Consider the following 23,373-nt stretch of genomic DNA (forward strand, 5'->3'; position numbering starts at 1 on the left):
CCTTGGCATAGTTAATTAACCATGGTGTTATACCACATATCAAAGATAAACAAGAGACGCAGAAGATCTGCAGTGCAAGCACAGCAGAAGAAACAGCAGACCAACACATGTTGGAAGTAGTTGCAAGAATTTTAGTTCTACCCAAAATACCTATGCCTGGCATGGCCACATTTCACTAAAGGCTGCGTCGGAGGCATAATTAGAGAGGCAAAATCATACATGTCTCTCTAGTGTAACAATCGAGGGGAATTAACCCTGCAGCAAGTCCTCAGGAGAATCTCCAACAAAATGTTTTGCAACTATTTCCAACATGTGTTGGTCTGCTTTTTGTTCTGCTGTTATACCACATATTACACCATCTACAATGTTGTGGTACACTAGTGGGGAATGCAGTATAGCTGCAAATGTCTTTAGTCATATTATACTAAATTCTGTATATGGCAATGAAAAAATGAGTGTGAAAAAAAGTGCTTAGCGCTGTTCCATATACTACGCCTAATTATTTGCCTTTTATACAATACACATGGCATCCACACCCACGGCTAAATTTAGGTATGATCATTTATACCAACTAAAACCTGGTGTAAATGCCCGTGGCTAACTTAGGCGTGGATCGGGCATATTCTATAAAAGTGCACATAATTTCTAGAAATGCCCATGCCCCTCCCATGGCCACACCCCCTTTTGAGATCCACTCATTAGAATTACATAGTAACATAGTAGATGATGGCAGAAAAAGACCTGCATGGTCCATCCAGTCTGCCCAACAAGATAAACTCATATGTGTATACCTTACCTTGATTTGTACCTGCCTTTTTCAGGGCACAGACCGTACAAGTCTGCCCAGCAGTATTTCCCGCCTCCCAACCACCAGTCCCGCCTCCCATCTCCGGCTCTGGCACAGACCGTATAAGTCTGCCCTACACTATCCTCGCCTCCCAACTACCAACCTCTCTTCCCCCTCCTGCTCCGCCACCCAATTTTGGCTAAGCTTCTGAGGATCCATTCCTACTGCACAGGATTCCTTTATGCACATCCCACGCATGTTTGAATTCCGTTACCGTTTTCATCTCCACCACCTCCCGCGGGAGGGCATTCCAAGCATCCACCACCCTCTCCATGAAAAAATACTTCCTGACATCTTTTTTGAGTCTGCCCCCCTTCAATCTCATTTCATGTCCTCTCGTTCTACTGCCTTCCCATCTCCGGAAAAGATTTTTTTTGCGGATTAATACCTTTCAAGTATTTGAACGTCTGTTCCTCCTTTCCTCCAGGGTATACATGTTCAGATCAGCAAGTCTCTGCTCATACGTCTTGGAACGCAAATCCCATACCATTCTCGTAGCTTTTCTTTGCACCGCTTCCATTTTTTAAAAATCCTTCGCAAGGTACGGCCTCCAAAACTGAACACAATACTCCAGGTGGGGCCTCACCAACGACTTGTATAGGGGCATCAACACTTCCTTTCTTCTGCTGATCACACCTCTCTCTATACAGCCTAGCAACCTTCTCGCTACGGCCACCGCCTTGTCACACTGTTTTGTCGCCTTCAGATCCTCGGATACTATCACCCCAAGATCCCTCTCCCCCTCAGTACCTATCAGACTCTCCCCGCCTAACACATACGTCTCTCGTGGGTTTCTACTCCCTAATTGCATCACTTTGCATTTCTTCACATTGAATTTTAATTGCCAAACCTTAGACCATTCTTCTAGCTTCCTCAGATCCCTTTTCATGCTTTCCACTCCCTCCCGGGTGTCCACTCTGTTGCAAATCTTAGTATCATCCGCAAATAGGCAAACTTTACCTTCTAACCCTTCGGCAACGTCACTCACAAATATATTGAACAGAATCGGCCCCAGCACCGATCCCTGAGGCACTCCACTACTCACCTTTCCCTCCTCCGAGCGAACTCCATTCACCACCACCCTCTGTCGTCTGTCCGTCAACCAGTTCCTAATCCAGTTCACCACTTCGGGACCTATCTTCAGCCCATCTAGTTTATTTAAGAGCCTCCTGTGGGGAACCGTGTCAAAAGCTTTGCTAAAATCTAAGTAGATTACGTCTATAGCACGTCGATGATTCAGTTCTCCAGTTACCCAATCAAAGAATTCAATGAGATTCGTTTGGCACGATTTCCCTCAGGTAAAACCATGTTGTCTCGGATCTTGCAACTTATTGGCTTGTAGGAAATTCACTATCCTTTCCTTCAGCATGGCTTCCATTACTTTTCCAATAACCGAAGTGAGGCTTACCGGCCTGTAGTTTCCAGCTTCTTCCCTATCACCACTTTTGTGAAGAGGGACCACCTCCGCCGTTCTCCAGTCCCTCGGAACCTCTCCCGTCTCCAAGGATTTATTAAACAAATCTTTAAGAGGACCCGCCAGAACCTCTCTGAGCTCCCTCAATATTCTGGGGTGGATCCCGTCCGGTCCCATGGCTTTGTCCACCTTTAGCTTTCCAAGTTGTTGATACACACTCTGTTCCATGAACGGTGCTCTATCCATTCCATTTATGCACACCACTTTACAGAATATGGTTAGAAAGTTGTGCATGCAAGTTCTAATTTGTGCCCGTTAGTGCTGATAATTACTTGTTATTGGCCAATTATCGGTGCCGATTAACTTGTTAATTAAGTTGCATGTGCCATTTGGCCACAGAGCATGCAACTTTAGTCGCCATATATAGAATCTGGGAGATTAGGTGCCAAGTGTGATTTTCAAGTCTACTGTGCTGAAAAATAAAGGTTTTAAGAAAAACAACTGAAAAGTCTATTGGAGAATATATCCTTAAACTTAATGATAGGAACCCATTACAAAATTGGTGCATGTAATATATTTTAATTTAGGGGGAAACAATTTTTGAATTGAAAGCTGGGATATATTTTTAATTTTATTATGATTTATGTGTCCAGTTTGTGTTTCTAGCAAGCAAGATGCTAATTCTTTAAATGGTCAGACATTTACTGTTTTCTGGCCCTTAACTACCTCAAGCAATCATATTTGATGCCCCTTAATTAGAGCACCTTTTTTCTTTCCAGGTTCTTTTCCACCTCAGCAATCGAGACAATACATTTGCTTACCATGCTGCTCTCCTAAGTGTTCTTTTGCATGTAAATTAATCTTGATTCAGTTTACACTGTCATGCTGAGTGGTACAAATTGCCTATAACAATAAAACAGCATGAGTTAAAAAAAGGGGGGTGCTGGGAAGGCAGAATGAATGTGTGCCTTACTTGATAGGATGTTACTTTGCTTTATGCCAATACATTAGCCAACGATAATGAATCTTCTGTTCTGAAAAGCATGGTATAGTTGATTTTTTAATTTTACTTCAATGGAGCAGTACCTTGTCTTTTATAGAACAAGTTAGACAAACCATTAATGACAAGAGTGTTAAGGTTAAATATGAAGCAATGCATTCACTTGTCTGAGTGCTATCCATCTTTCCATTTACAGGAGCTTGACAAAAGTACTGGCTTTGTACAACATTTCCTTTAATTACATGCTGCAGGAAAACAGGCTTTTAACATAAACATAGTTGCATTCATTTATTCAACATTTGCTCTTCAATAGAGCTTAATGGAGAAGGTTTAAATCCTAAATGAGTATACACATCTCTCAGCAGTGTTATAGCAGCCCATGCACTCTCTTAAAAGCAGTTTCAGGCTGCTTGTGTGGTTTTTAAAGGTTCTGCTCAATATTGAAGTTAAACAGTCTGAAACAGAATGTAATGTTCCAATGTTTGATAACATTAGGACAGCTTTTTGCTAGAAGCAGGATATTTGTTTGTGCTTTTCAGCAGAGCAAATCATATCCTAAAATAGCCCTTAATATCCTTTTTCCTATAGATTGCTTCATTTAACTATTTTCTTTCTTCAGTTCCTGCTTAAATTTATATACTGCAGTTGACTGTTCTTGCCTACAAATCTGAGCTTTTATTTTTGAGTATGTATTAAAACCATTTTGACATTTTGTGATATGCAGAGGCTGATTCACTAAAGTGTGGTGATAATAAGCATTTTCCATGTTAAAATCTTATTTGCACCTTAGTGAAGCAGCATTTTGATTTTGAAATGATGTAGAAAAGATTTGGGGGACTTTGTGGGGTTAGTAATATTGATGAAGTGTGTCAGACTATGACAGGTTTGTGTTTTATATGTTAATAATCTTAGAATATTGTGCAATTCATGGCAATTGGTAAAAAGAAAATGAAACAGCATTTACAGAGAGTATACCATTTTTCAGTAGTAATTTTTATGTATTTCATTCAAATATATTTGCTCAGATACTATATGCAGAAGGTTTTTAAGAACTAACTTCTGAAGCAACAGATGTTTGCATTAAGAAAAATTAGAACAGCTTAACTTTTTTTTCACTCCTTGGACTGGATTTCAAGTCCTAATCAGTAATTTTCCTTTAAGGCTGGAACTGTCAACCTGCAGGGTGAATCCGTGGCCCCACCTCCCCTAAGCACAACAGAATTTGCAAGTGCTGTCACTAGCTTTATGTACCTGAGTAGTACCATAAGCATAGAGACCCAAGCTCTGTAGTAGTACAACAGCATGACTTGAGAGACAAATAATGAACCACCATCTCTCTTTGAGTTGCTTCTATAGATGTTAAGATTATTTTTTAATGATGAATTAATCCAGAGTGGAGTTATTGAATCACTTATTTCTTTTCAAATTTATATTCTGTTCTATCTAAGGTCCTGGGTAGGTTACAATAATTACACAATACATATAAACAAAATCAACATCAGTAATCAACAACATACTCTAACGCACTAGACTGCATCACCGTATGATTGTGTAAACAGGACAGTTTTGAGATTTTTCTTGAGCTGGACAAAAGAAATAATTTATCAACAATATGTTGGTAAATTATTCCATAGTTTAGGACCCATTATTCTAAACATTGATTTTCTACGTAACTCCAGCTGAATTGAACAAAAAAGGAACCTCAGGCAAATCCCGACTGGAAGAATGTAATGCTCTAACTGGCTGATAGCTTTTGAAGCTGGAATTGACGACCAGTGGCATCATATTGTGAAGCGCTTTAAAAACCAAACACAAAATATTAACTTTTATTCTCTGCTCAATCGGTAGCCAGTGGAAAGTTTTCAAAATAGATATTATATGAGCATATCTTAGAATTCCAGCTAGAACTCTAGCTGTCACATTCTGATCTGATTGTAAAGTTAGTCATTCCATCTGTACTTTATATTAAATAAAGATGCAGAAGTAGTGGTTAATATAGTTGTTTATATATACTATTTGAACTAAACAAACCTTTTACGCTAGATTTGTTTCACCTTTTATCAACCTAGTAGGTACCCACTAGCTACATGAATTTTATGTATAAAATGACATAACTTTTAATCTACTATAATAAAACTCACCCTCAACATTCTGAAGACAACGTTCTGAAGTCACTCAGTCACTCCCTGAAGGGTTCGTCAGTTCATGGTGGTGAAGCCACAACAATGACCATGTCTCTCTGCCCCGCCCTCGCATGATGGACCAATCAGAAAAAACACCCTCAACGTTCTGAAACACAAAGAACCATCACAAAACCGTTCCCAGGCGACGTAAGACGGACCTAACAGAGGAAACTATGTGGCAATAAGGGAGGAGCATTCACCAGCAGAACGGCTCATTATCTGTGCAGCACGGAGAGCACAGAACCACCGCTGGAACGAGAGAAGAATATTCCTGCTGTGGGTATGTGCAAAAATAGACCGGGGGGGGGGGGGGGAATTTTAAATGCCTAATGCCAGTACTGAAGAGTGCCGGAGGGCCTATAGCACAGACTATATTTGGGTTCACTTGACGTGGAGTCGGTGGAGCCGGAGAACAGCGTACCCCTCAACATCTGGGACGTGGGCGAACAGGAGAAGCTGCGGCCCAGCTGGAAGGATTACCCGCGACCCGGCCAGCAGCAAACAGCGACCAAGGAAGGGGGAGGAGTAGTTTCCCTACTCCTTCCCTGCCTAGGAATCGCTGGAGACTGGCTGCCAAACTAACGAAACAACCGCACACCAACGCACCACCTTCATCATTCGAAAGGTATCCACTCTTTCTTCAACAGAAATGCAAACTAATAATACAAAACAAACAAAGAATACCTGGTTTCTCACGTGGCTGCAGGTAACTCCCCACCCCCTTCCTCTTCCCCTTTTGCCGAAGCGGCCAAGGACGTGCCCAACCATCCCCAGCCAAGCCGTCTCCCACCTCGGGGATTCACCGAGCACCCGGAAAAAGACGGCGCTGCTTCCCGCAGCGCATAAATGTTCCAGCAATCCCCTGCAGCCGGCCTGAAATGGACCGAACATACCGGATCACCCCCCGACGGCCCGAGACCGTGCTCCTCTCCCTTCCGCCAACTTAAAACAACCATCCCCGTCCTCAGGCCAGCCGTCTCCCACCTCCAGGATGCCCAGAACCCCAGCCCAATGGAAAAAGACGGCGCTGCTTCCCACAACGCATTTCTCTTCCAGCAGCCCTGAAACGGCCAAAAAATACCGACAGACTAAGAACGTGCTCCTCTGTCTTCCGCCCATCTAAAACAACACTGCTGCCTCAGCATAACACAAAAAAAAACCCCGGAAAAAACAATCCACCACTCAGCAAAGGCTGACCCCCCTACAACCACATTTACATTTCACCAACAGAAAGACCCTCCTCCACAAACCTCCTTGACAGACAAAACCACACACACACAATACAACAGAAACACACCCTCAAAGCCACACACCAATCCATCCCACTTTGCCAGCACAGCGCAGCACATCCCCCAACCCCCCACCCCAAAAAAAAAAAAAAACACACATCAACAACCTGCACACAAACCCCACCCTCACACACACACACACACACACACACACACACACACACACAAATAACTCTGTGACACATACACAAAAAAAAAGCCACATGCTAGCGCCCGTTTCATTGGTTTCGGAAACGGGCCTTTTTTTTACTAGTATTTTCATATTTCATTGACTTACAATTATTTTCTAGCAAACATAAACTTAAATAATTTATTTGTATTGATGTTTGTGTAAGCACTGAAATTGATTACCTGAATTGGCCAAAGTATATAAAAACCAGGGCTGGTGAATATATTTCCCTTAGAGGTATGCATTTCCATATTGAACAGAGAGTTCCATTAAGGAGGCAGTACAGCAGATGTACAAAAATAAACAGATGGACTCGGTGTTCGGTCTTCAGGAAATACTTGATTGTATCTTGAATGAGAGCAGAGATCACTTCTGGTGTCTAAACGAACTTTATTTGCCAGCATGTTACATCTAAGGCAGAGTTCCAAACAATGTTAGATTCATTGTGGTATTATAGCTCTAAAAATTTCAACCTGAGTACTCAGATTGTTTTTAATACTTTATATAATAAGCAGCATTCAATTCAGTTTTGACAGGCATTCATGTTGTCAACATATTTTATTATTTAAGGTTTTATGCTTGTTTATTTAAGTCTTGATATGCTGCTGTTAGTGAATCACAAAAATGATTCTGTTTTTAGATATTAACATGTATTTTGTTTATGGTAAGCTTCCATTCAGTCAGCTCTGATAGCTATGTTTGTTGTTTGTTGTTCTATAAATTTAGAGTCAAACTGCGGGGAAAGGAGTACCCAAGCATTTGGTAATATTTTTGAAAGCCAGCACAGTAACATCCTCTATTTTACCTGCAAGGGATAGCAGGAGGTGCTGTTATAGAGGCCCTTTTACAAGCCGCGATATAGCTAACATGGACTTGGCACACAGCAATCTGGCCCTACCGCCAGGCTACCGCAGGAGCCTGATGGAAGTGCCGAATCCCATCGCGTGGCATTTCCAGCGCCAAAATATTGTTTAACATTTTTTAGCACTGGGGGATTACTGCCGGGTTAACACTTCCCTGGAAATGGCCATGCGGCAAGTGTTACACTTACCGCACCACCATTTCCATTTTTTAAGTCATTTTACCATCATGTTAGTAAAACTGGAAGACAAATGCAATTTACAGTCCTTATGATTCTGTTTTCTTTCATTTTTCTGTTTGTTTCTTGTACATTAGTAAATTTCATTCTACCCCTTACTTTGGACTGGGGTTAGGGATGTTATTAGTTGTTTTGATAACTTGGGCTATTTTTCTCCCATTTTTTTCTGTTTTGCCCTTTTACATTTTCTGTGCAAAGAAGATTCTTTGTAAATATGTTTGAAATTGATAAAAAAAAAATCTTTGGCAAGTTTGTTTTTAAGGAGAGAACTTAAAGGAATTTGAATGTTAAGCAATGTGCAATAATTCTAGTGTTTGTTAAAGCATGCTTTGCTATTGTTCATTACCAAATTCTTCATAGCTCCTGCAATGGACAAATGCCCCTATCAAAGTTTACATTTTTGAAACACATTGAAAAAATTCTACTTTTAGGCAAATAATTTGCCATATTTTCTAATTGTTCATTATTGTATGCCTATATTATAATTACAAATGTGAAGCCAGTTCAAATTCAGATGTACCTTTAAAGATTGTTTAGAAAACATCAAAAGCAAATCTCATTATTTTGGGGTTTATGAAATATCATAATAAATCATGTTGCAACGGATAACTGGTTTCCATATTTGTGTGTACAGTGTGGAATAAAGTACAAATTCTGGGCTAGATTAGGAGACCTACTGATGCCATGTTCTTCCAGCTTCTCATATCAGTGTTTCTGCAAGAGTTAACATGAAATGCTGTATTGTAATTTAAATGAATACATATTTAAAAATCAGCATGTTCACAAATGATCTGAATTACATCATGTTTGAAATTTGTGGACGGTAGCACTAGTCGTCAAGGCTTCATCCGTAATTATCCATTTGTTCATGTTTCATGTGCCTTCCTTATTCAGTTATCTTAAATACCAGAGTAAATATTTTGTTCACTTGCCTCATTTTTTAATCTATTACTATTAGGCATATACTGGCTCTAGTCTCTTGGGCTCCCATTAAGAAACCAGTAATGCTGGTGTGTGCCATGCTCCATTTCTGGTGCTCAAAAAGTAATTATTAATGCTGGGGACTTACCCAGCAGTAATCGTGCCCGGTTACTGCCAGGTTAGTGCAGGAGCCCTTACCGCCTCCTAAATAGGAAGTGGTAAGGGCTTCCCCAGGAAATGACCATGCAGCAAGTGCTTAACTTATCACTTGAGCAACAAAGAGAGTCCAAATCTCCCGCAAAGAGACACAAAAACAACAAAACAAGCGGAAGAAATCCAGAAAGACCAGACTGAAACCACAGATGGTAAGAGCACCAAAAAAGTTTTTTATTGGGACCCTACACGGTCTGTGTTTTGGCGAAAAGGCCTTCTTCAGGGGTCTTCAAATTGACATATACAGATATTCCTCCAAAAGTTCTCACGAGATGAGACTATCGCTGGTGCTGTCCGAACGGAGCATAGACATTACAGTCTGTAATGTCTATGCTCCGTTCAGACCCCTGAAGAAGGCCTTTCGGCCGAAGTAGGGTCCCAATAAAACTTTTTTGGTGCTCTTACCATCTGTGGTTTGTCTGGTCTTTCTGGATAACTTATCACTTGAGCATTTCTGTTTTGCCTGCTGTAGTAAAAGGGGTCTTCTGCACGTGGCAAACCCGTGTGCCAACACCACCACAGGGGTTCTTTTACTGCAGCTTGGTAAAAGGACCCCTTAAATAGCAATTGGAGCAAAAAATTTGTAGAGGGAAATATGTGTACAGATAAAAGTATGATCAAGTTCTATCGTACATATCAAGTCAGACAAAAATGTTCAGTGTGATAAAGGAAAGTGGATTATTTTGTTTACATGTGATTTCACTATTAAAATCAGTCAGTTTATTGTAGTGGAATAAATATTTTCACAGAAACAAACAAGAGTTGAATCATTTGTGCTTAAGATGTCATTTTAACCTATTTTCTTTTAAATATCCATTTATTTTTATTTTTCCTCTTTTTAGTTCTGGTCTTATCACCAGCTCTTCATCCCTCAGTCATTTGAATTAGAAACATATTTTTCATATGTCAAGGTACACCCTAAACTTATTTGCAAATAGTGGAGCAAATATAATTTTGAAAATGATCAAATACTGGTCTTTAAGAATAGAAACTAGAAAGCAAGAAAAAGTTTATTTAATATGTCATTTCAAATCTATTTTTAAACCACAGTATTATGCATCACTAATTTAGTTCTTGACAGTATAGAAAATGAACAGAACCCAGGGCCTTGTTTACTAAGCCATGCTGTAGGCACGCAAACATTTTAGCGCATGTGCTAACACTAGAGACACCTACAGGAAAATAATGGGTGTCTCTATCATTACCGTGTGCTAAAGAGTTAGCATGCCTACAGTGTGGCTTAGTAAACATGGCCCCCAGTATTTTATTTATTTATTTATTTATTTATTTATTAGGACTTATTTACCACCTTTTTGAAGGAATTCACTCAAGGCGATGTACAGTAAGAATAAATCAAGCATAAGCAATAGACAACTTACAATGTCAACACAATGCGTAATAATACATTTTAATAGACAGCGTAGGGTATAAGCAAAGATGGAACATATAGATAGGTAACAGGAGTTAGAATGTTGGTTTTGTTCTGTATCTCATGAATGAAATACTTTTGATCCTCTTTTAAAGAAAAAGGGCTGGAAATTAACAAGTTTATTTGAGATCTATTATTTCTCTAAGTTATTCTAAGTGTTACTTCTGATAATAAATCATATACAGAATGTGTTCCGTCCATTTAGATTTTCTATATATCAAACCCTAATTATGGCGTTTTTGAATTTTTTTCATCTTTTAGGACTCTGTTTACTAAGCTGTGCTGTAGGCGCACAAACTTTTAGTGCGCGCTAATGCTAGAGACACCCATAGGAATATAATGGGTGTCTCTAGAGCGCGCTAAACAGCACACCTACAGCTCGGCTTAGTAAACAGGGCCCTTAGTCTTTTATTACAGTTTTAATTGCAATATGTCAGAAGTGTATGTTCTTTATATTCATATTTCTACCTAAAAGTTATTAGAAGTGTATTCAGCAGCCAAAGTATGTGTAAATGAATATGCTGATTTTCTTGCTTAATATTACAGGGAAGCTGACAGGAATGAATGAGAGCTTTGCTACTATTACTGTTGCTCCTCAAAATTCTACACCCCAAATACTTATTCAGAAGATGGTAAATGTGGCAAATCTTGGTGTAGTTCCTTCTGGACAAGACAATATATACAGGTAAATTTATCTCCATCAATAATTTGGATTTGCATGTGATTTATAAAGTCAAAACTGTATCCTGCTAATAGAACAAAACTTCAAAGACCTGATCGGTCAGATGTTTGGCATTAGGCACAGTTTCATTAGAATAACCTGAAGAATGAAGTACAAGTGGTGGAACTGTGAATGCTGCAACATCTGAGATTGAAGGCGTCCATTTATACACAGGCCAGAACCCTTATGATGCCCCCTGATTATAAAAATTTCCCTGCTGAGATTTTATAAGCCAATCTGGCAGCCTGAACAATATCCCAGTATTCATTTCATAACTCTGGATAAGAATGTGTCTGGTGTTTTTTATAGCGGTTATAACAAACTGAGATGATTTTGTTGATCAGTGTGCAACCTTAAAACAGTATAATGACATTGACAAAGTATCAAATTCACCCACTAAATAAATTTGCTTCTATCCAAACACTGTGTAGTTTCATAAGAGGAGAAAGGCCTCAGAACTTTCACAGCTCTGTCTCTGTATACAGAGTGAGTTCAAGCTGTGACATTTAATCACTGGCTGAAAAACTCCACTCCTACTCCTGCAATACTAATGCTCACATACTTTTTTTTTTACCAAATCATTGTTTCATACTACAAAAATGTGTACACTTACCTGACTTCTCTTCCCAATAGAAGCCTGTGTTTCATTAGATTCTGCTTCAGGGAAATATTTATCTTTAATCATTTTTACTGCGTATGAAACTACGACTATGTATATAATAGCTGACAACTAAAGACCATCAACAAATAGGTAACCTCAAAACACATTCCAACTTTACAAAATCAGAATCAAATATGTCCCTCCCACCCAACCCCTGGGGACAAGCCAGAAATACTCCTAGACAAGCAACCAAAGCATGAAAACTGTCAACAATTCAAGATTCTGCTGTGGGCAGCAGATGTTAGAATAGTCCAAAAAGGCTCCCACACTGCTTGAAACTGACAGCCCGCCAGGAAATCCAGTTCCGAGACACAACTCCTCTCCTTAGACAGGATCATAATCGTAGTTCCTCTCCACATTTGCTCAGTTGAAGGGGTCCGAGATAACCAGGCAGAAAGGATCACTTTTAGTATCATCAAGGCTGCCCAGCAGATAAATCTGAACGCCCTTCACTTGGGAGGGGCCACCTCCAAGGGGGGATCTAAAAAGGAGACAGTGCATGGCGAACACCCACTGTGACCAAAGTCCAGAAATGGAATCAAACACCCTCTGCCACAGAGACTGGATCTCCCAGGCAACTCCACAGCATATGGCCAAGGGTTGCCTCCTGTTGACCACACTTAAGTTAAGCAGCTGACTCTCAGATCTGCATAAGAAATGCACGCCGTGGTGAATAATATAGGCATAAGTTTATTTTATACTGAAGTTCCCAATAGGACACATGGTCCATGAGGTTACGCAGACTAACAAGACCAGACAGTAGACATCCCTCTGGCAAAGGAATGCCTAATCCACAGCCCACACCTGCTCCAGGTGAGCAAAATTAGGAGGAGGAGCAGTGTCCTTGAGATGATGATGATGATGATATATCAGCAGGACCTTCCTCTGAGACTCCAGGGTCAAAGCTGTGTCCAAAGACTTGTAGGTCTGCCCCATTAGGTGGGTCTTGTCCAGGTTGCCCACATAGTGCAGGAGTTGCAAATAAAAAAAAAGGCTGACTGTGGAGGTAGGTGAAATTCATCTCACAATATCTCAAACAATTTAAGAGAACCATCATCCTGTAAGACTTGATGCAAAAAGTGGATACCCTTTGTAGCCCAGGTAGCAAAACACTTAGAATCTGAGCCTAGTGGGAAACATTGGATTAAGACGAAGTGACAACAGTGGTGAGACCATGGGGTCCAATCCAAGAAATTTGCAGAGCTATAGACACCAAGAAGTAAAATAGCAACATACAGTAAATCCTTCAGAAGCAGAGACTGATCTCCACTTAATTCCAAGCTGCCAGCCACCCAACGATCAGGTAGACTGGGGCAAACGGTTCACAAATTGCTGGGCCTGAAGTGAAGAAGAGGACCTTACTCTCATTCCTGACCCACAATTTGGCCAGGCAGTGTAAAGAAAATAAGATTTTGCGATTATGAAGTTCTTCACAAATGGGGGGCCATTTTCTTCTGACTTTGGGCCACTTGGGCTGAGTAATCATTAAACAGTAACAGCTTATGTCCTTCCAAAGCCCCATGCCTCCAGTAAGCCCACATGATGCTGTCATTTGTCAGCCCAGTTGAGAAATTTGGTGATCACTAGTGGGGGCCTCAGTGACCTTTCTGTCTGCTGGCCCAGCCTGTGAGCATGCTCACACACAATGGGGACACATTGATTTTAAACCATCAAGTGTTCAGGTAGCTAGGTTTCAAAAATACGGCACAGCTCTGACTCGGCCACCTTCTCCGGCAAACCAGTCAGCCTCACATTATTCGTCCTGGCATAGTCTTCAGCTCGCGCCTGGAGGTCGTTGTCCAAGCGAAGCCATGTCACCTTCTCCTGCAGTTGAGCCACGAGGTCTTCCTGGGCCGAAATCCAGGCCTCACAGTCATCAAGACACTTTGCATGGGAGCAGCACCATATCCACCTTATATGACACCTGGGGTGGAACACAAACATAATCCCTCCCCAGTGGAGCTTCACACAACCTCCCCCCCCCCCCCCCCCCAGACAGTGTGCAAGCAAGGGGAGGTGCAGAGCAGGCGCGCATCTGTCTGCTCTGCTGGTCTCCTGCCCCCTCTGATGTCAACTTTCTGTTCCATGGCAGGGCACCAGTAGAACAGACAGCCACACGCCTGCTCTGCACACCCCCTTGAAGCCGGCACCCAGGGCAGAGACCGCCCCTGTCCCTGCCCCACCCTAAGCATGCTAGAGCATGGGAGTCAGAACACTCTCGAATCTCTTCCAACACCGTGTGTAATTTGTTCAGCTTATCCTCAAGTGTCGCTGTCACCAAGGCCAAGGCTTTGCTTAGGGCACCAGAAAGCTGGTGAGCAGTCTCCTTTCCAGATGACATCATCTTTGGTGAGTCTGGCCATCGAGCTTCACACGGCTGTTTGGGAGGCTTAAGGGGCATAACTTCTGGGGCTTCAAATAGGGTGTACTTGACACCCCAACCTCCCTGACTGTCTCTGCTACAGGCTAAACAAGAATTTTCCTCCTGATGTCCTGGAGAGACAAATAAATTGCTAGATTATCCAGGAAGAGCAAGAGCCCCCAGTCACATGCAGCCTCTCAGCTCAGTAGCATACTAGAAGTCTCTCAGAAAATATTTATATATTTTGACTTTCTGCACAGCCACCTGTTTCTCACTTCACCTCAAGCAACAGATGTCACTGCTGTTTTTAATATCATATCCAGATCACTGTGTTACTCCTCACAGCTGAAGTTAAAGCATTTAATACTTAGACATAAAGTATTAGACATTATAAACGTCCAATAACCTTCATACCTCCACAGCATAATTGTCTCAAACCTCAAAGATCAAAGATCTAATGAAATACATGCTTTTTAATTACAGTAATAACTTATTAAAATTGTCATAACCTTTATACCTCCTCTGCTTAATTTTCCTGGGACCAAATGACTTAATTAAAAAAACGTGCAAATCTGGCTCTAAAATCTTACATTGAAAAATCAATGTTACTTTGTTCTAATTGCAGTAGCCACTTATTCAAATTTCCACCTTGGCACTGAACTTTTTACCAAATCAATCACCTAAGATTTTCAAAACAATGTGTTTCATTAATAAAATGGGCTACCAATAGAGCTTCCATTTTCCTTTATTTAAATAGGATTTATGTTCTATCAATCTCATCTTTAAAACACGCGTTGTCTTGCCAATATATATAGCTTTGGACATGGACAAAAAAAACCTCATTACTATATATATAAACATGTTTTATGCAATAAATATTTTTTCCATGTATTTATTTTACTTATTTTCCAGCACTTGATACACTACAAGTGATCCATTGAGTCATCTATGTGGTTTACATAACAATAAAATCAGCTGGGGGGAACAAAGTGGATTAACCACATTTCCTTCTATTTCACATTGTGTGTTCACCATACTTGTAATGACCAGTTAATTTCTCACAAAATGGCTTCCCCAAGTTAGCAGGACTCAACATTTCTTTTACATTTTTATTTTAATTGTAAGCTATTTAAAATATTTTCTCCCAACATAGACCCCTGGGGAACCCCACTATCTACCTTTCTCTATTGAGAATACTGACAATTTAACCGTGAGGCCAAGAGGGAGTATGAAAAAAAGATAGCATTAGAGGCAAAAAAACATAGTAAAAATTTTTTTTGGTATATTAAAAGCAGGAAGCCGGCAAAAGAATCGGTTGGGCCGCTGGATGACCGAGGGGTAAAAGGGGCAATCAAGGAAGACAAAGACGTAGCGGAGAGACTGAATGAATTCTTTGCTTCGGTCTTCACCGAGGAAGATTTGGGTGGGTTACCGGTGTCGGAAATGGTATTTCAAGCGGACGAGTCGGAGAAACTTACTGACTTCACGGTAAACCTGGAGGATGTAATGGGGCAGTTCGGCAAACTGAAGAGTAGCAAATCTCCTGGACCGGATGGTATTCATCCTAGAGTACTGATAGAACTGAAAAACGAGCTTGCGGAGCTACTGCTAGTGATATGCAACTTATCCTTAAAATCGAGCGTGGTACCGGAAGATTGGAGGGTGGCCAATGTAACGCCCATTTTTAAAAAAGGCTCCAGGGGAGATCCGGGAAATTATAGACCGGTGAGTCTGACGTCGGTGCCTGGGAAAATGGTAGAGGCTATTATTAAAAACAAAATTACAGAGCACATCCAAGGACATGGATTACTGAGACCAAGTCAGCATGGCTTTTGTGTGGGGAAATCTTGCCTGACCAATTTACTTCAATTCTTTGAAGGAGTGAACAAACATGTGGACAAAGGGGAGTCGGTTGATATTGTGTATCTGGATTTTCAAAAGGCGTTTGACAAGGTACCTCATGAAAGGCTACAGAGGAAATTGGAGGGTCATGGGATAGGAGGAAATGTCCTATTGTGGATTAAAAACTGGTTGAAGGATAGGAAACAGAGAGTGGGGTTAAATGGGCAGTATTCACAATGGAGAAGGGTAGTTAGTGGGGTTCCTCAGGGGTCCGTGCTAGGACCGCTGCTTTTTAATATATTTATAAATGATTTAGAGATGGGAGTAACTAGCGAGGTAATTAAATTTGCTGATGACACAAAGTTATTCAAAGTCGTTAAATCACGACAGGATTGTGAAAAATTACAAGAGGACCTTACGAGACTGGGAGACTGGGCGGCTAAATGGCAGATGATGTTTAATGTGAGCAAGTGCAAGGTGATGCATGTGGGAAAAAAGAACCCGAATTATAGCTACGTCATGCAAGGTTCCACGTTAGGAGTTACGGACCAAGAAAGGGATCTGGGTGTCGTCGTCGATAACACACTGAAACCTTCTGCTCAGTGTGCTGCTGCGGCTAAGAAAGCGAATAGAATGTTGGGTATTATTAGGAAAGGTATGGAAAACAGGTGTGAGGATGTTATAATGCCGTTGTATCGCTCCATGGTGCGACCGCACCTTGAGTATTGTGTTCAATTCTGGTCGCCGCATCTCAAGAAAGATATAGTAGAATTGGAAAAGGTGCAGCGAAGGGCGACTAAAATGATAGCGGGGATGGGACGACTTCCCTATGAAGAAAGACTAAGGAGGCTAGGGCTATACAGCTTGGAGAAGAGACGGCTGAGGGGAGACATGATAGAGGTATATAAAATAATGAGTGGAGTGGAACAGGTGGATGTGAAGCTTCTGTTCACGCTTTCCAAAAATACTAGGACTAGGGGGCATGCGATGAAACTACAGTGTAGTAAATTTAAAACAAATCGGAGAAAATGTTTCTTCACCCAACGTGTAATTAAACTCTGGAATTCGTTGCCGGAGAAAGTGGTGAAGGCGGTTAGCTTAGCAGAGTTTAAAAAGGGGTTGGACGGTTTCCTAAAGGACAAGTCCATAAACCGCTACTAAACGGACTTGGAAAGATCCAAGATTCCAGGAATAACATGTGTGGAATGTTTGTACGTTTGGGAAGCTTGCCAGGTGCCCTTGGCCTGGATTGGCCGCTGTCGTGGACAGGATGCTGGGCTCGATGGACCCTTGGTCTTTTCCCAGTGTGGCATTACTTATGTACTTATGTACTTATGACCTCTGTTTTCTATCTTTTAACCAATTTTTAAGCCACAATAGGACATTATCTCCTATCCCGTGACTTTCTGCTTTCCTCAGGATTCTTTCATGACATACTTTGTCAAATGCATTTTGAAAATCTATATTCAGAATATCAACCAGCTCACCTTTATCCAAATGTTTATTCACCCCTTCAAAGAAATGTAGTAGATTGGTGAGGCAAGATTTCCTTTGACTAAATCCATGTTGGCTTTGTCTTATTAATCTGTGCTTATGTATGTGCTTTGTAATTTTGTTCTTTATAATAGTCTCTATCATTTTGCCTGGCACTGACGTCAGGCTTACCGCTGTATAATTTCCCAGATCACCTCTGGAGCCCTTTTAAAAAGTTGGTGCTACATTGGCCACCCTCCAGTCTTCTGATACAATGCTTGATTTTAAATATAAATTACATATTACTAACAAAAGTTCTGCAAGTTCATTTTTCAATTCTAGCAGTACTCTGGGATGAATACCATCTGATTCAGGCCATTTGCTGCTCTTCAATTTGTCAAATTGCCGTATTACATTTTCCATGTTTATAGAGATTTGTTTGTTTCTCTGACTCATTGGCATTGAATACCATTTCTGGCATTGGTCTCTCCCACATCTTCCTCGGTGAAAACTAATGCAAAGAATTTATTTAATCTCTCTGCTATACCTAATCTTCCCTGAGTGCCCCTCATACCCCTCAGGCAACTAGTGGCCCAACTGATTCTTTTACTAGCATCTTGCTTCTGATATCCCTAAAAACGTTTTTACTATGTCTTTTTGCCTCCCAACACAATCTTCTTTTCAAAGTCTCTCTTTGCCTTCTTTATCAGCGCTTTGCATTTGACTTGCCATTCCTTGTATTCAGCCAGGATACAAAGGATAAACAAATACCACTCTACAATAAAATGCATCATGTATGAAACATGATCACTGGATGACACACTGAGGGGAAAAACAAAGATTTTACCCATTGCTTTTTAAAATCCCCCTTATACAAATTAGCCAAAGATGGGGCAGACACCTCCCCCATCACTGTGCTAGAAACTTGCAGATAAAATTCTCTATAAAAAAAAAAAAATTCTTGAAACGCACTTAGGGCCCTGTTTACTAAGCCACATTATAGTCACGTTAGCATTTTTAACGCGCATTAACTGTGTACACACCTACAATAACCCTATAAGCGCCTAAACGGTTAGCGGGCACGCTAATTGTAGAAATGTTAACACGCCTTAGTAAACAGGGCCCTTACCGTCTGTATTAAAAAATTATATTGGAACTAATTGGGGGTTTACCCATTGCTCCCATCTCTCTCACAATCTCAACACTTCCATTTGTGGTATAGCGGTAAAGAGCCATTGTACATCCAATGTATGCAAATATTGCACATTCTCAACAGAATGTTCAATATTTGTTCAAAAATGAGTTGTCATATAAATAAGAGAGTATTTCACCAAATAGTGACATACAAATTTAACAAAATAAATACGTACTCATTCTTGTAGTCAGTCATTACCTGAAACTATCAAGGAAAGAGATGCACTGCGGAAGAGACTAGAATATTTAGAAAAACAAAATAGGAAAAGCAATTTGTTTTTTTGAACTTTTCAAAGTCTCCTTTGATTTCGGCAGTTGATATGTTGAAAAAATATTTTTTTAATAATTTTTGTTGTATTTAAATTATAGCAAGAAAGAAATACAAAACAAGCCTCCAACATCTGTCTTCACAGAGTCTAACTATTTTCTTTTCTAAATGGGTGACAAAATACACAGGTAAACAAGCAAGTTGCACAAGTAATACCATCCCACACCTACCATCCCCTATCCCCCCCCACCCCCCCCCCCCCCCAAAACAAAAACCCAGGTGTACGTACATATGTATAGACCTAGAAAATTGACTAGCCATTGTGGGTGAGTATGAAAGAATGAAGGTACAAATACAGTCAACTGGGCACCACAATATGAAGAGCAAGGGTTCTAGGTATTAAGGATTTGGCTATGTTCTACTGGTGTTAGAGAAGTCCAAAACAGTACCCAAACACTGGCGAGATGACATCCAGCTGGAGAGTCCATATCCGTGACCTCACAACGTTCAAATGCGGCTTGTATTATCATTAAAACCTCCAGTGAGATAATAAAGGGGGGTCGGGAAGCAGCCAACATTGAAATATGCACTTTGTTCCCATTAAAACAGAGTGGTAGACAAAGCTAATATATCCTTTAGGAATGGGATGTTCCAGATCTAAAACCGTAAATAAAGCAGGAGGTTTCGATGTCCAACGGGAATTCCACAGGTGGAATATATAAACTCCAAACGTCCTCCAAAATGCAGTTATCAAAGAACAAATCCAAAATAAATGTCCCGAAGTGGCAGCAGATTGGCCGCACTTTCGACATCGATCTGACTCCAAATTGAGCCTGATATGCTTGATCGAGAGAAGTGTAAAGACGCATCATCAATTAATTTTATAATTCCCAGTGTAACTATTAGACATGAGAGAGTGATGAAGACGTAGGTTACGTTGAAGCCGTTCCACTGAAATTGGAGTATCCAAATCTGTGGTCCATTTCTGAGCCTGCGGTGCAAAATTAAATGCTGGCATGATATCTTTTAAAGATCTGTGATGGTATTGCAGCGGTACCTGCAATTGAACGTCTAAACTAAATGTTTCAGAAATTGTTTCGAGGACCTTAGAGAGTAAGAGTCAGCATGCTGGGTAAGAATACAATGACATTGCTGTAAGTAAGGAAAAACATCAATAACTGACAAATCATATTCTGTGCATAAATGTATGGATCTGCACAGTCTCAGTAAGACACTGAAACAAAAAACAGAAACTCTTAGCCTTCCAAGTCTGAAATGCAGCAGATGTCAGCCCCAGCAAGAAGGCACCATTGCCCTGAATAGGCAAAAAAGGAGAAACCACATAGGACAAATGAAATGCCCTACACACTCAGCACCATGTCAGCCACATTGACTTGTAAACTGAATATGCCTGAAAAGACTTGCCCAAGAGTCTCGAGTGCAGATGTAACACAGAGCTTGGATGATGTGGCTTCAGTAAATAGAACTCTGCTTGTGTAAAGGAAAAATGATCAACATTATGAAAGCAGTCATTAATATGGCGCATCATACAAGCCAAAGAAAATAATCTAACACTTAATAATCCTAAACTGCCTTTATCTCTGTAAATACTCGAGTAAGAGCCTTAAGGCCCTACGACCAGTCCATAAATATTGATTAAGCAGATGGATCAGCTGGTGGTCATGCTTCAGCAAAAAACCAGGGGCAACATTTGAAAAACATAGACCCACTTTGGAAACACCATATTATACAAGGCAATGTAGCCCAAAAAAGATTAAGAGGAATGCCCAATGCTCAAATGCGTAGTGTGGTCTTAGTAGTAGCTAATAAGGGATCCACATTATATCTGTACAATTGAGCGAGAACCTGTGGGATAAGGACACCAAGATACTTAATAAGCCCATCAGCCCACATTAAAGGAAAGGGTCCCACCCCAGAATTGCACAAACTTCAGCTTGGAAAGGCAACACTACAGATTTAGACAAATTTAGAGTAAAACCTGGATAAAAGTGACATTCATCCACCAAATCTATCAAACGCACCAAAGATGCTTGAGGCTGAGTTAACGTTAATAAATGATCATCCGCAAAGGCCAAAACACAGATGTCACAGTGACCTATCATGACTCCATGCAGATCGAGTGTAGGAAGGGCTCCAGGTATGTTAAAAATAAAGGGGAGAAAGCGGGCAGCCCTGACAGGTACCATGCCAGATTGAGAATGAAATAGTCCTAGTACCATTTTGAAAAAATATTTTAAGGAGGTTCTTTGCATGCCTGAAACTTATTTGCCCCCTGTTGTTATAGGGCAATATATCTATTTTTTACTGTGGACTCAGGAGGAGCAGCTTGTGGTCAAGAGGTGATTTGAATTTGACTTTGGAGATTATAGCAGTGAAAACTACACTCTTAGCAACATTTGCTTTTGAACAAGACCATAATACTGTACTTCAACTTTATTTTAAGCATGTTTTTGAATTGTTTATGAGTCCAGCAATTAGTTTTTCCTGACTTTTCTAGGATGACATGTGTCAGATGCAGGGAATTCTTGGAGTTTAAACCAAGAGTCCTTGCCCTGGGAGCGTCATTCTTACTTAAATTTCCATGTAGATGTTTTATTACATTTAGTGGTCAATTTTTTTAGTTTTTGACCCAAAACAATTTTTTTACAGGCAAAATAATCCCCAAATGTTGTTACTTAAGCTGACGTATTTCTGCATTCCCTCTATTTTGGTTCTATTTCCTGCTTTATATTAATTTTTCCTTATTTGGCCTCTTTTATTGTGATCTAAAAGTACTCTTTGATTATTTCCTAGTTAATGTCTATGATATATTTTGTATTTCCTTCATTCATGATTATATTTGAGTGTAAACTTTAATTTTGCATGCATAAATGTTTTTTAAAAAAGATAAAGAACTGGTTAAGTGACAGAACACAGTGTGTGATAGTAAATGAAGTCCATACCAACAAAGGCAAAAGTGACCAGTGGAACTCCCCAGGACTTGTCACAGGAACTGTTTCTTTTCAGTATTTTTCTTATCAACATTGGTAAAGAACTTTGTGGAAATATATGCTTGTTCACAGATGATACTAAAATCAGTTACACAGTGAATATGCTGGGAAGGATGGATAAAATGAAAGGGAACTTGTACAAATTAGAAGAATGGTTTGCTTACTGACTTCACTGCATTCCTCTTCCAAACTCTTTACCAAAGATTCCGAAAGTGTAATAAATAAATACATTTAATTTATTCATAAAACCACATAAATTGAGAATTGATTCATTCTTCCATAAGTGAGAGAAACACTGGACAATCAACTACTGCAGCAGTTCTCAAACTGTGTGCTGCAGCAACTCTCAGGGGTGCCACAGCAAATCCTGACTTCCCTCCCGCCATCACACAAACTGCTTCTGGTCCTGCTCCTCCCAGTCCAGCATCTGACTCCTCTCTGTTCCCACATCCCCCACACACACCCATCCTTGCCACTGCTGCTTCTCTATATGAGCAGCAGCAAAACAAGCTACAGCCACGCAGCACCAGACTTTTCAGATATGTGGCTGATGATCCTGCCCCAATGAACTTTACTTCCTGTTCTGGGGCACAGCAGGCAGCCATGTGTATGGAGAGTCTGGCCCGAGGTGGCTTCAGCATGTTTTGACGACAATGCTTCTGCTGCTCATCTAGAAAAGTAGCAGCAGTAGCAGGGATGGGTGAGTGGGGACAGAGAGGAGGCAAATGCTTGATCGGGGGGAGAAACAGAGAGGGGGCTTAGGCTGGTTGGAAGGGGACCACAAGGGAGGGCAGAGGCTGGTTGAAAGCGAGGGAGAGGAAGGGCAGAGGCTAGATAAAAGTGGCAAGAGAGGGAGAGCAAACGGATGGAAGGGGGATAGAGAAAGAGGGCAGACACTGGATGGAAGGGGGGAGAGAAGGAGGGCAGACACTGGATGGAAGGGGGGAGAGAAGGAGGGCATGCATGGGCATGCAGGTGCTGGTAGCTGAAACATGCTACTCTGTTACGCAAGCAGCATGGAGCTTGGACCTCAGGCAGTGAACCTCTTCAGCTAGCGGGCAATGGGCATCCCCACCAGCAAAGCTAGGACTCAATGCTGTGGGGTTGGGGCAGGAGGGGGGAGACTTGAGAAGAAATGTGTAGCCTAGGGGCACCGTGACCTGAGAAATTTTGTGAACCTGTGAACTATTGCTCTTCTTGTTTTACATATGATTTTATTATAAATTACTCTGAACAGTTACTCATTGGGCAGTATATCAAGTACCAATAAACTTGAA

At 40.8% G+C, this 23,373-nt stretch overlaps 1 protein-coding gene across 1 annotated transcript in view; it reads left to right on the forward strand.

Moving 5' to 3' along the window:
• Nucleotides 1–23,373, forward strand: part of AP3B1 (adaptor related protein complex 3 subunit beta 1) — a 1,191,861-nt gene that overhangs the window by 1,121,543 nt on the left and 46,945 nt on the right. The window contains exon 26 of the mRNA XM_030193246.1: nt 11,111–11,249. Within this exon, the coding sequence (XP_030049106.1) occupies nt 11,111–11,249 (139 nt within the window). The remainder of the gene's footprint in view (nt 1–11,110; nt 11,250–23,373) is intronic.

The sequence above is a fragment of the Microcaecilia unicolor genome, chromosome 2 (genome assembly GCF_901765095.1).
Source record: "Microcaecilia unicolor chromosome 2, aMicUni1.1, whole genome shotgun sequence".
NCBI lineage: Eukaryota > Metazoa > Chordata > Amphibia > Gymnophiona > Siphonopidae > Microcaecilia > Microcaecilia unicolor.